This window comes from Carlito syrichta, unplaced genomic scaffold (assembly GCF_000164805.1).
Source record: "Carlito syrichta isolate Samal-C Ts95f unplaced genomic scaffold, Tarsius_syrichta-2.0.1 Scaffold314854, whole genome shotgun sequence".
In the NCBI taxonomy this organism is placed as follows: domain Eukaryota; kingdom Metazoa; phylum Chordata; class Mammalia; order Primates; family Tarsiidae; genus Carlito; species Carlito syrichta.
Genome location: NW_007258950.1, coordinates 1 through 12,717, shown reverse-complemented (window position 1 = coordinate 12,717; position 12,717 = coordinate 1). Strand labels below are relative to the sequence as shown.

Below are 12,717 nucleotides of genomic sequence, written 5' to 3'. Positions count from 1 at the left end.
AGATGTCTACCTAAACAAATTTCAGTCAAGCACAGGGGCTAGACTGGACCAAGTCCACAACAGTACCTTGGCTCAAAGCCTGACACTGTACATTTCTGCATACCTTAGGGGATACGCCTGCCCAGTTAGGCAAGCCAAATTAAGCTTGGCCCAGCCCCACTTCACACCAAGGTTCCACCCAGGCAGGGAGGCAAGCCTCAACCATGCATTTCTACATAGCATAGCCTCTGGACTGATCCATCCAGAAAAGGAATTCCATCTAACAACAGAGCCAGCCTGCAATCCTCTCCACCATAAGAACCAAAATAATTATAGTGCCTGGCTGGAAAATATATCCTGTGACCTAGCCTGACAAGAGTTATCACAGTGCCCAGCCATCAGTCCTGATTGCAGAGCCCAGCCAGAAGTCTCATAGAACAGCAAAACCCAGCTAGCAGCATCACCTAATCTCATAACAAAGGCAGTGGCCCAGTCACCTAGAGAATCCACCAGCAAGCTCTGTTTCCCAGCTGGCCTGTGCATAATCAGAGGCTAGACTAATAGTGAAGGTCCATCCTGGCCAAAAAACACTTTAAAAGACCAAAGATATAGCTGTTTCCTCAAATATGCAGACATCAAAGCAGTACTCAGGAATTGTGAAGAACCAGAGAAATATGACACCTCCAAAAGAACCTAATAAATCTCCAATAATGAACTTTAAGGAAACAGAGACCTATGAAGTGGCTAACAGGAAATTCTGAATAAGCTACTTACAAAGTTCAGTGAACTACAGGAGTATATGGATGGAAATTAAATGAAATCTAGAAAACAACATACAAAATGAGAAGTTTGATGAGAAAATAGAAACAATAAAAATCAAATTGAAATCTAAAGAATACAATGTGCAGACTGCTGTAGCATGGAAACTGACATCGTGGAGTCAATGGAAGATCTAGGTTACAGGGCCCGTTGTTAGAAGACGGCGCTATCTCAGGCAGCCTCTGCTGAAGTTAGCTCCCCTGAGTTTACCAATTGAGTGTCTGAATTGAGGGTGTTTTCTAAACTAGAGTTCAAGTTCTAAACTAGAGTTCAAGTTGTTCAAGCAACTAACAGTCCAAGTGAAGCTGAAGAATTCCAGCTTGAGATGAGTGGTCTACTAGAGAAATGAACTGCCTGTATCTTTCACTAACATCTAGGGATGTGACCAAGCACCTTCTCATTAAGGACTGCCACCTTTTGTTTATATACCTCATCTCAGAACTAGAAGCTGCCAGAATGCTCTGAATAAATGCTTCTCTCTCTCTCTCTCTCTCTCTCTCTCTCTCTCACACACACACACACACACACACACACAGACACACAAGGCTCAAGAAGGAAGAAGTAATAAGATCTTTTAAGAGTTGAAAGGCATACATATTGCTCTAGGAATGTCCAAACCTCCAAACAATATAACTATAATATATATATGTTTTATATATATGTTATAAGTTATATATATGTAATATATGATATATATAAATTATATTATATTGGAATATAATATGTTTCAATTCTTCAGCAGGATTGAAAAAAAATTTTTTAATCATATGGAAAAGTCTTTATTACAAAAGTCAATGGGACCAGCCCACAGGAAAAAGATAAAAGCACTCAATCAGGCTATAGCCAATGAATATGAAGTCCAGAGAAAGCTGCTATTAAAACATTTGGGTGTCATGATGCAGTCCTTTGGTCCGATAGAGGAGTCAAACAGAAAAATTAGCCAAATTCTACCAGCTAAAATGTTCAGTCTTATCTCCTAAAAGTACTATTTCTGTTGCCTAGTTTTTGAATGCAAGACAGGAGTGGACAAAGATTTTAAGGACAAGCAGCAGCTTTTTAAGAAAAAAATGACTGCCTGTGCCATCAATAAGATGTTGATGGGCTGGATGCCTGAGAAAGGTGGTAGATTCAATGAAATCAAATTTCTACCCCAAATGATGCCACCACAGCAAAAAAGGTAAGATGGCTCCCAGCAGGAAGCAGGAGGCCAAGAAGAAGAAAGAGGTGGCTATAAACATTCCTTATATGGAAGACAAGGAGGCCGTGGACAAGGAGAAGGGAGAGGAGAACATGGTAGCTATGACCACAGTGGCCGACGGGGAGGAAGAGAAAATAAGCATCAAAAGAGTCTGGATAGACAGAGGGAGTTGAGGAGGTGGTGGCTATCATGGAGGCCACAGTGGTAGCTATCAATGTGGAGGTTATGGTGGCTTCTAGACATCTTCATATGCAGGAAATAAACAGCAGGGTGGGAGATACCAGTAGGACAACAGACACCAAGATGGTAGGCATCATGGTGACAGAGACAGTAGTTGTGAGGAAAAGGTGGTCGAAGAGGTTAAGGTGGTTGTGCAGGACAGGGAGAAGGGTGGGAAGGAAAGGGGAGCCAGAATTATCACCAAGGTGGTCAATTTGAACAGTACTTCCAGCATGGAGGCTATCAGTATAATCAATCTGGATTTGGAAAGGAAAGAGACATTATACCAGTTGATGCTACAGAGTCTTATATTTTGCTAGAGCTCAAGTAACAGAAACTTAGTTTCAGAATATTGAATATTATTTTGAATTAATATAAGACCACAGGAAGCAGGCAAATTCCTGCTTGGCATAAGCATTAGTAGGTCTTCATTTAATTTTGCTAATTTTTTTTTTATTGGACATACATACAATAATGCTGTTTATTTAAGAAACACACAACACACTTCTTTCTATAAAAAAAGTTTTAAAAGCAATTGAAATTCCTTTAATTGAACAGCAGACTAATTCTTTAGTCAGAACATGCATTTTTTAAAAAAGAAATTACTTGTAACTAGTTTTCATGTCTTCAGTATGCAGTTTTGAAAATGAGGATTCACCTAGACTGTTTTAGATTTACAACTAGGAAACCTTTCTTACATTAACCTCATGAACCAACCTCTACTACCTTCACACTTTACTGCTGCTGCTTCCTCACTTCTCTCAGTCACCATGGAACTAAAAAGTTAGGGCCTTGCTCTAGATTACGCTTTAGCTTAAGGGAATGTGATGGTTGGTTTGATATTTTATTCAGGCTACTAACACGTTTTCCAAATAAGCAATAAGGCTATTTCACTCTTCTTATCATGTGTTCAATGGAGAAGATCTTTGAATTTCATTTAAAAACTTTCCTTTCAGGCAGGACATGGCGGCTCATGTCTGTAATCTCAGCACGTTGGGAGGCCAAAGTAGGAGGATCGCTTGAGCCCAAGAGTTTAAGACCACCCTAGGCAACACAGTGATATCCTGTCTCTTCAAAAATGAAAATAAAATAATTAGCCAGGTGTGGTAGCACATGCCTATAGTCCTGGCTTCCTGGGAGGTTGAGGTGGAAGGATTGCTTGAGCCCAAGAGGTTGAGACTAAGGTGAGCTATGATGGTGGCACTGCAGTTCAGCCTGGGCAACAGAGACCCTGAAAAAAAGAAAGAGAAGAAGAAAAAAGAAACAAAAAAAGAACTTTCCTTTGTATTCACAACTTAGCTAGATGTTTGGTGCAACAGACTTAGTTTTAAGCCTATCTCGGGTTTCACCATGTCTTCCTCGCTAAGCTTAATCATTTCTAGCGTTTGATTTAAAGTGAGAAATGTGTGACCCTTCCTTTCACTTGAATACTTAGGAGGCATTATAGGGTTATTAAATAGCCTAATTTCAATACTGTTGTGTCTCAATGACTAAGGAGGTCTAAGAAGAAGAAGAGATATGGGGAAAGGCTGGTCAGTGCTGCAGACAAAATACACACATTTTGCTGATTTATATAGGTGTGGATCATAGCACCTCAAAACAATTGGTAACATCAAAGATCAATGATCACCATAACAGATATACCAATAATGAAAAAGTTGGAAATATTTCAAGAATTACAAAATGTGACACAGAGACATGAGTGACATGCTGTTGAAAATGGCATGCTGACAGACTTACGCAACATAGCATTGCCACAACTTTCAATTTGTAAAAAAATGCACTATTTGCGAAACACAACAAAATGAAACACAATAAAGTGAAGTATGCTTGAATAAACACTGAAGTAGTTTTTAGCCTAAAAAAAAAGGAAATCCTGTTATTTGCAACAACATGGATGAACCTGGAGGATATTATAATACATGAAAACAGGCCAGGGACAGAAAGACAAATACTGCAAAATCTCACTTACATGTGGAATCAAATACAACTGAGACCACAGAAGCTGAGAGTAGAATAGTAGTTAACCTGAGGCTGGGGGATGAAGGAGTAGGAAATGTTGGCCAAAGAGTACAAAGTTTCAGTCAGGACAAATTAAAGTTTTTCAGATCCACTACACAGCAAGATGACTACAGTTAATAATAGTGCATATTTTAATATTGCTAAGAGAGTAAATTTCAAATGTTCTTACTACAAAAGAGGATACAGATTTGAGGTGATGAATGTATTATTTGGCATTATTTAATCATTCCACTTTGTATACATATATCATAACATTACACTGTGGCCCATAAATATATAAAATTAAAATTTGTCAAATTATAATAAAATTTTTGAAATAATGTGATTTAGAACTTCAAGTTTTACTTTTCAAAGTTACATATAAAAAGAAGAAAGAAAGAGCATGGAGAGATACAAAGAGAGAAGAAAAGTGACAGTAAAAGACACCCAAGAGCAGAGACTACTGTAGAGTCCCAAAAACATGGTTTAAACATGTAGATCCAATAATGTTGGAAGTCAGCTCTATTTCTTGAACTTCCTGAGCATTAAGTCAATAAATATTCTGTTTTGTTTAAATTAACTGAAGTGAATTTCTGTTTAATGGTGAAAGTCCTAACACTATATAAGAATATCTGAAATACAGTTATTAAACAAATACCTGAAATACACATTAACTTTATCCACAGTTATTAGAAGAGTGAGTAGATTTACACTTTGTATGTTATGAACTCCTTCTTTGTGAAACACTTAAAATTTGAATAGGTTTTATTTTCATAACAAAAATGTTATTGGGGGGAAAGTTGAACTTAGATACATGTCAAAAAGGAGGAAAAAAAGACAATTTAAAGACAAAATTAAAGAAAATACAACAATACTAACTTGTCTTGAATATGTAATGCATTTAAAAACATAACATAGGCAGTAGTAGGATACTGTTGGGGTTGGAATGGGGGCACAACATCAATAAGGGTATCTGATCTCAAACCAGGCAAAGTTGGGACCAAAGGGAGACCCAAACTTTGCCTGTATGATGACCACTGTATACCTAATCCTGAATTGTACCCCATATCTTTTAAATAAATAAATAAATAAACTCTTGAGGGGAAAAAAAAAAACCATAACACATACTATCTAATTGCCCAATATCCATTTCTTCATTAACTCTTTTCAACCACTATTAAAAATTCCTATGTTTTTAAGCAAAGAATATTAAGAGAAAATAAATATTTTAACAAATAAAAGAAACTTATAAAGTGTAAAATTTGTTATTATTATTGTGTCTGGGCAAAAGCAAGTTTAAAAGTTCACAAGACTCTCTTTTCCTACTCGCCTTACTTCTCTTTAATAGACTACTATGAAAGTCACCTTGGTGAAGGAGTTGAGCTCGATAGGCTGGAAGGGAAGTTGTAAGAAAGGTATGGAGTCGAACAGCCAAAAGAAATTTTAATCCACATTCATCAAGAGTTTCTCCACCTAGAACCAGAAGGAGAAAGGTATTTATTTTTATTTGTAAAAACACATTTTGTAAGCAAAACACAATAATAATAACAGCTGTGACAATCAGCATGTCACAACACCAGATACAGGTACAAAACTGACAAAAAAGTTATCAGTCTAAAACATTTTCTAACATTTCTTTTTTTATACAACTTTATATTACAAAAAAAGCATAAATAATTTAAAAAATAATAAAGAACGAAATGACTCAGTGTCTACAGCATTCTTTGTAATCTGACCTCTCCTGATCTGAATCTTATTAAAATTAAAACAACTGAATTTTTAAATAGTTTAATCTCTGTTGCATATATTAACTAATATTTTCCACATTGATTCAAATCATATATCCATCCCAATAATGTGCCGTTAACACTGGTAGAAACAGTTACATGGTGGGAGGGCCTGATTGTTTTCTTTGAAGTAACAATTTAAACATAAAATATCTATAACTAATTCATATAAAAAATAGTATCTACTAGTAATACCTCTTAAAGTAAAATGTCAAGATTCATGAGTGACTTATTTTTTCTTAAATTAAAAAACTGTAATTATCTTAATATTATCTTAAATTTACCCCATATTTTCCTTTCAAGCTTAGTCCAAAGGGAAATTGACCTGTATGTGGTCCACAAGGCTGGATTTGTTAATTTCAGACTGTACTTGAGATCTGATGGAAATTTGTTCATACTCAGGAGATTTTTAAAACAATACTCTCCAGGTAAGGAAAAGACCTATTTATATTATGCTTGTAATTGTTACTATGGGTAGGAGTATATGCTAATTAAAAAAAACTAATATGTTAACAAATATAATTGTTAATAGTGGGTTATTACAAAATGAGAGAAAAAAACCAAAAACCATTTTTTATTTTCAGGTACCTAAAATAATTGTTTAACAAGAATCTTTTAACTTTTGTTAAACTTGAAAAGATTCAATTGGATCTTTTACATTATGAAGCAATTAGTAAAAATGGTGTAAGTCTTTGTGTACTTCCTCATACTACTATGATTTATGGGATAAGTAGTATATATTAAAATTAAAATTGCTATGAAGATAGCAAAGATGTTTCAAAAAAATTTCATGGCATCATTTCAATAAAACATTATTTAAGATTATTTTCTGTGAAAATAAGTAAAAATGTTATCATCAGTATGGCATTTAGTTTTACCTTGGCTTCTGTCTCTGCTTTCTCCAATATCAGTGCTTGTAGTTGCAATTGTATCTGCTAAAGCCATCAAAGACATCTGTTCCATCCGGCTGAGTCCTGGTAAACTAGAATGAAGTAAGTGGCCAGAAAGAACCTGAGCATGCTCAGGACCAAAGTAAGTTGGACTATATTGTGAAAGGTCAATAACTCTGGGCTTTGTATTTTCTTCATCTGTCTCTAACACATGAATATCGGTTATTTGAGCTGAGGCCTGAAAAAGCTCATCATAACTTTCTTTTGACATTTGGTTTGATTTATTTAAGGTACTCTCATTACTAGATTTTTCCAAAGATGAGTAACAGCTATCATCATCTGCAGCAAGTAGGGCATACAAAGGAAGTGGAGGGACAGAATCTATTTCTGTGTAATCTGTATTTTCAGCCTTGTTGAATGCCTGGGGGTCTCTGGTAGTGCTTCCACTAGCACTGATGGTGAGAGACCTAAGGCGGCGTTCATGATTGGATTCAGCTTCGTTCAGAGCTACAACCTCCCCAGCAATGCATTTGACAAGATGTGACAAGATGGCCTTGGCTCTCCGAACTTTGCCAAGATCCATGAGCTCCAAAAGCTGCAAGGGATGGTATTGAGGTAAAGTTGGAGAAAGGGCATGAGCTGCCTCAAAAAGACCAGAATCTTCCATATCCACTGAAGGATCGAATGCAGTTTTCTTTCCACAGATTTTCTGTGCAAGACTAGTCATAGATCGAGTCAGTGTTTTCTTTGGAGGATGTAATCCAGAACTTGATGAATTACTCTGTTTTATTAAACTTATTATAGATGGAGTGCTCCCATTGTATGAATCTGTTATAACAGGTTCTTGTTTAGAAGATGGTTGCCACTGGGAATATACATGCATTTCACAATCCATTCCTACCACAAGGATGCCATCCCGAACCCATGATAAAGAAACAGGAAAAGGTGGGGAGCCTTCTACAGAAGAAACCAAGTCCATACTTCGTAATAGTACAAATTTAGAAAGAGGCACAAATTTAGTACTCTCCCAGAGAGGAAATACCAGGCTTTCCTTACCGGTTTGTTCTTGTATCTTGCCAGCCAGGGGTCCATACATAAAAAGTTTTGATCCAATTCCTACAGTTAAGATATGAGAGCCATCTTCTCTAGACATCCAATCTAGGTGAACTAAATGCTTCGTGTTTGATGTAATACTTTCTTTACTGGATAAATACATCTCTTGTTTATTATAGGCCACTAAATTACTATCAATACTAATGCCAGAGTCCAACACTGTGCTTAACTCATCTAAATGAATTGTCTGTTCAAGGACCCAACAAGAACCTCCTGTAGACTCACATTCGAAAATACTAACATGCATCACAAAGTCCTGAGAAGATCTACTGTTAGATGCAGGCTGCTTATAAGCTATTGCTAAACGATTTGTATGTGCACAGCTAACTTCTATAGGCCTACCAGGTACAGATATAATACTATTGTTCTGAAGTCCATCTTCAATAAGTAATGGCCATTCTTCCCAAATATATGCAAGATTCATTTCTCCATTATTTGATGTGGCAGATTCTCCATCTGTTACTCTGCATCTCCAGAATCTTACTTTCTCATCCGAGCATGAAGTTGCCAATAAATAAGGAGCACTGCATGCAGGATATATGGACGAAGAACTCAGATGTCCTAAAAGGAAAACAGTCCATTAACAAAATGTCAAATTTGGTTAAATTCTTCTGTTTTATGTACTAAAGCTTTATAGCCCTCTTGTATGGATGACTGTTAAAAATGAATTATATTTATTTAGAGTCAACAAGAATAGCAAGAGGCTTTTAATGGCACCAAGAAAATATATAATAAAAAAAAAAACCCATCAAAACTTAGAGCTGGAGGGGAATTTTAATATTATTGGCTTCAATTCCTGCATTTTATAGGAGTGGACCCTTGACCAAAAACATCTTAGCATCCTGTGCCTAATTGAAAAAACTAGACAAAGGCAGAATTTAAAAACCTGAATTCTAGTCATTTCACAACTCTTTACTAGTTTTCTATATTATAAATCTCAATGTAATGTAAAATCACTTTAAAAAATTTTTCAACATTCACTAGCTTCTTCTCTTTCATATTTTTCAGTATAAATATGAATGGCCTATCCTTACCTAAATACTAAATAGTCACTTTACAGGGTCCTTTTATAATTGAGATGTATTTGACATAGCTGATGCTGAGAAGATTCCTATGTGGAACTTAACATCTGTTTAGGCATAAAGTAATCATATACTATTAGTTTCCTAAAATACTGGTCGACAAACATTTTCTTAAAGGACTAGGGAGTAAATTTTAGGCTTTGTCAGCCATAGGGTCTCTGTTGCAACTTCTGAACTCTACCACTGTAGGGCAAAAGCAGCTATATACACAAACAAATAGGTGTGGCCACGATGCAATCAAATTTATTTACAAAATAGGTGGGTGACGCAAAGTTTGCTGACCCTTGTCATAAACTAGTAAACATAAACTATGAATTATAATATAGAACAATTATCATATTTCATGATAATTATAGTAAGATTTTTTTTAAAGCTCCTGGGAATATAACAATATTAGAAAAGGACACAAAGCCGGGCTCAGTGGCTCAGTCTGTAATCCCGCGCCTTTGGGAGGCTGAGGTGAGTGGATTGCCTGAGCCCGCGGGTTCGAGACCCGCCTGGGCAGCGAGACCTCATCTCTACAATAAATAAAAAAATCAGCCGGGCGTGGTAGCACATGCCTGTAATTCCGGCTACTTGGAAGGCTGAGGTGGAAGGATCGCCGGAGCCCAGCAGGTCAAGACTGCGGTGGCCGGGAGCGGCCACTGCACTCCAGTCTGGGAGACAGAGTGAGACTCCAACTCAAAAAAAAAAAAAAAAAAAAAAGAAAAGGACACAATAAACATCAACCATAGGTTTCTCTGAACAGTGGGAAAAAAAGCTTATCCTTCCCAATAGTATTGATTAAAACATTATTAAGACTAGGAAAAAAAAGCTTTCACCACATGCCATTCCTTTGCCAAACAAAACAAATCTTTTCTTTCTCCACTTTTCTTTTTCTTGTTTTTGAGTTGGAGTCTCATTCTGTCGCCCAGACAGGATGCAGTGGCCGCTCCTGGCCACCGCAGCCTCGACCTGCTGGTCTCCGGCAATCTTTTTGCCTCACCCTTCCAAGTAGCTGGAACTACAGGCATGTGCTACCACGCCCGGCTAATTTTTGATTTTATTGTAGAGATAAGGTCTCACCAAGTTGCCCAGGCGGGTCTCAAGCCCACAGGCTCAGGCAATCCATTCACCTCAGCCTCCTAAAGGCATGGGATTACAGGCTGAGCCACAGAGCCCGGCTCCCACTTTTCTTTTATTAAACAACTTTGGCTAAAATTATTGAGAAGGTTATCTTAATAAATATCTTCAGTTTCTCTGTATTTGCTATATTATTTTATTTTTCTATATGCGCTATATTATTTTAATTGGAGTTCAGTAGCAAAGATCTGGTTAATGATAACATATCTTTAAATCCTGTTGGTTGGGCACAGTGGCTCAAGCCTGTAATCCCAGCACTTTGGGAGGCCGAGGTGAGGGGATTGCCTGAGCCCACAGGTTTGAGAAAAGCCTGGGCAACCTGGAGAGACCTCATCTCTACAATAAATTAGCTGGGTGTGGTAGAACATGCCTGTAATTCTGGCTACATGGAAGGTTGAGACGGAAGGATCACTTGAGCCCAGCAGGTAGACACTAGGGTGACAGTGAGCGTGCCACTGCACTTCAGCCTGGGCGATGGAGTGAGACTCCAACTCATAAAAAAAAAAAAATTGTCAATGCAGGATGAGCCTGGTAGCTCATGCGTGTAACTCCAGCACTTTGGGAAGTGGAGGCAAGAGGACTGCCTGATCCCAGGGGTTTGAGACCAGCCTAGGCAACTTGGTAAGACTTTGTGGCTACATTAAATCAAAAAAATTAGCCAGGCATGGTGGCAAGCACCTGTAGTTCCAGCTACTTGGAAGGTTGAGGCGGAAGGATCCCCTAAGACCAGAAGGTAAAGGCTGGAGTAGCCATGAGTGTGCCACTGCACTCTAGCCAGGGTGACAAAGAAAGACACTGACTCAAAAAAAAAAAGGCCATTGCCTTGCTAGACTGGTGCAGCCATGTGCTCTTTGAGCTATGGCTGTCACCATGCTTCCTGGCTTTGGCCTCCTCTACCATCTGGGGAGGTGAATCTTCTCTCTCCCTTCTCTTTCTCATTCTAATTTATTTTTAAATAAACTATATTTTTAAGTCTAACATCTGTGCAATTCTTTGCAAAAATAAATTCTGCCAACGCAAAAGTCATTTGTGTTCAAACTTTCCTTGAATTGATGTCTTTTTTATTAAAATATAAAAAGAAGCAGAATGTAAAAGTTAGAACATTGTTAAAATGCCCCCAACTCCTGCAAACTTCACCATTCAGAAAAGATTAAGTACTTGATAACATTATAAACTGAAAAGCATTCAAAGTATCCAGTCAAAATAAAATGAAAAGAGAAATAGAAAAGAACAAATATTCACAGTGTGATTAAAAAATGAAAGAAGGAAGTAACAACAAAATTGATATTTGGTTGATCAAAACTGATGTTAGCTGAGATTTTTGCTCTGTAATCACAGCATTATGGGAGGATAAGGGGCGAGGACCACTTGAGACCAGGAGTTTGTGACCAGACTGCGTAATATAGTGAAAGCCTGTCTCTACCCACAAAAAAATGATTTTAATTTTTGTCTTTGTAGTCTTGATTCCCTAGAACACTAGTTCTTGATCTTTTGTGTCCATGAGAATCATCTAGAAGGCTTGTCAGACCAAGCTATGGGTCCATCCCAGAATTTGTGACTCAGACCCTAGGTGGCCCAAGCATTTTCATTTTTAACAAATTCCTTGGATGATGAAACTGTTAGTCTGAGGAGACTTAAAAATCACTGCCCTAGAACAAGGATGATAAATATATAGCAGGAACCACATATATTCTTTTTCTTTTTTTTTGAGTTGGCGTCTCACTCTGTCGCCCAGACTGGAATGCAGTGGCTGCTCCCAGCCACCGCAGCCTTGACCTGCTGGGCTCCGGTGATCCTTCCACCTCAGCCTTCCAAGTAGCTTGAATTATAGGAGGACGCTACCACGCCCAGCTAATTTTTGATTTATTGTAGAGATGAGGTCTCGCCAAGTTGCCCAGGCGGGTCTCGAACCCGTGGGCTCAAGCAATCCACTCACCTCAGCCTCCCAAAGCACGGGATTACCGGCTGAGTCACCAAGCCCGGCTTCACACACTCTTTTTTAATTAGCACATGGCTCTAAGCAGCCACTACCAATATCATCAAAGTTTGAAAATAAGGTACAACTTAGCATCTCTGCTCTAAAAACTTTCACTTTGTCTTTCCTAAAGAAGCCTGAAAATTTGTTTCAGAAATCAGTATTTAAGACTAGAACTGGCGAGACTTTGCTGAGGCATCACCAAAGTCTGGGCAGCTACTGTGGTGGCTGCCACCGCTGCTACCACCCGACCGACAGCCATTCCACATCGTACCGCCAGTGCCTGGGGCGAGCGGCCGCCTCCTCCAAGGCAGCCGAGCCGCGGCTTCCTCCTCCTCCGAGGCAGCCAGAGCCACCGCCTCCTCCTCCAAGGCAGCCAGAGCTGCCGCCTCCTCCTCCGAGGCAGCCAAGCCGCTGCATCCAAGGCAGCCGCTGCTCAGAGGTCACCATTACACATTGCACTGCCTGTGCCACTGGCCGAGCCGCCTCCACAGAGGCAGGCATTAGACACTGCACCATCAGTGCCTAGGGA

The 12,717-nt window shown here is 38.5% G+C and overlaps 1 protein-coding gene and 1 pseudogene across 1 annotated transcript in view; one reads left to right on the top strand and one right to left on the bottom strand.

Moving 5' to 3' along the window:
* The window catches only part of LOC103274680 (dmX-like protein 1), a gene marked incomplete at its 5' end in the record, with an annotated part of 98,683 nt that extends 86,084 nt beyond the window's left edge, over positions 1–12,599 (bottom strand). Inside the window, 3 exons of the mRNA XM_008072112.2 lie at positions 5,582–5,689; positions 6,882–8,567; positions 12,460–12,599. Coding sequence (XP_008070303.2) covers positions 5,582–5,689; positions 6,882–8,567; positions 12,460–12,599 — 1,934 coding nt within the window. The remainder of the gene's footprint in view (positions 1–5,581; positions 5,690–6,881; positions 8,568–12,459) is intronic.
* Positions 899–2,546, top strand: LOC103274679 (annotated as a pseudogene).
* Positions 12,600–12,717: the final 118 nt, after the last annotated feature.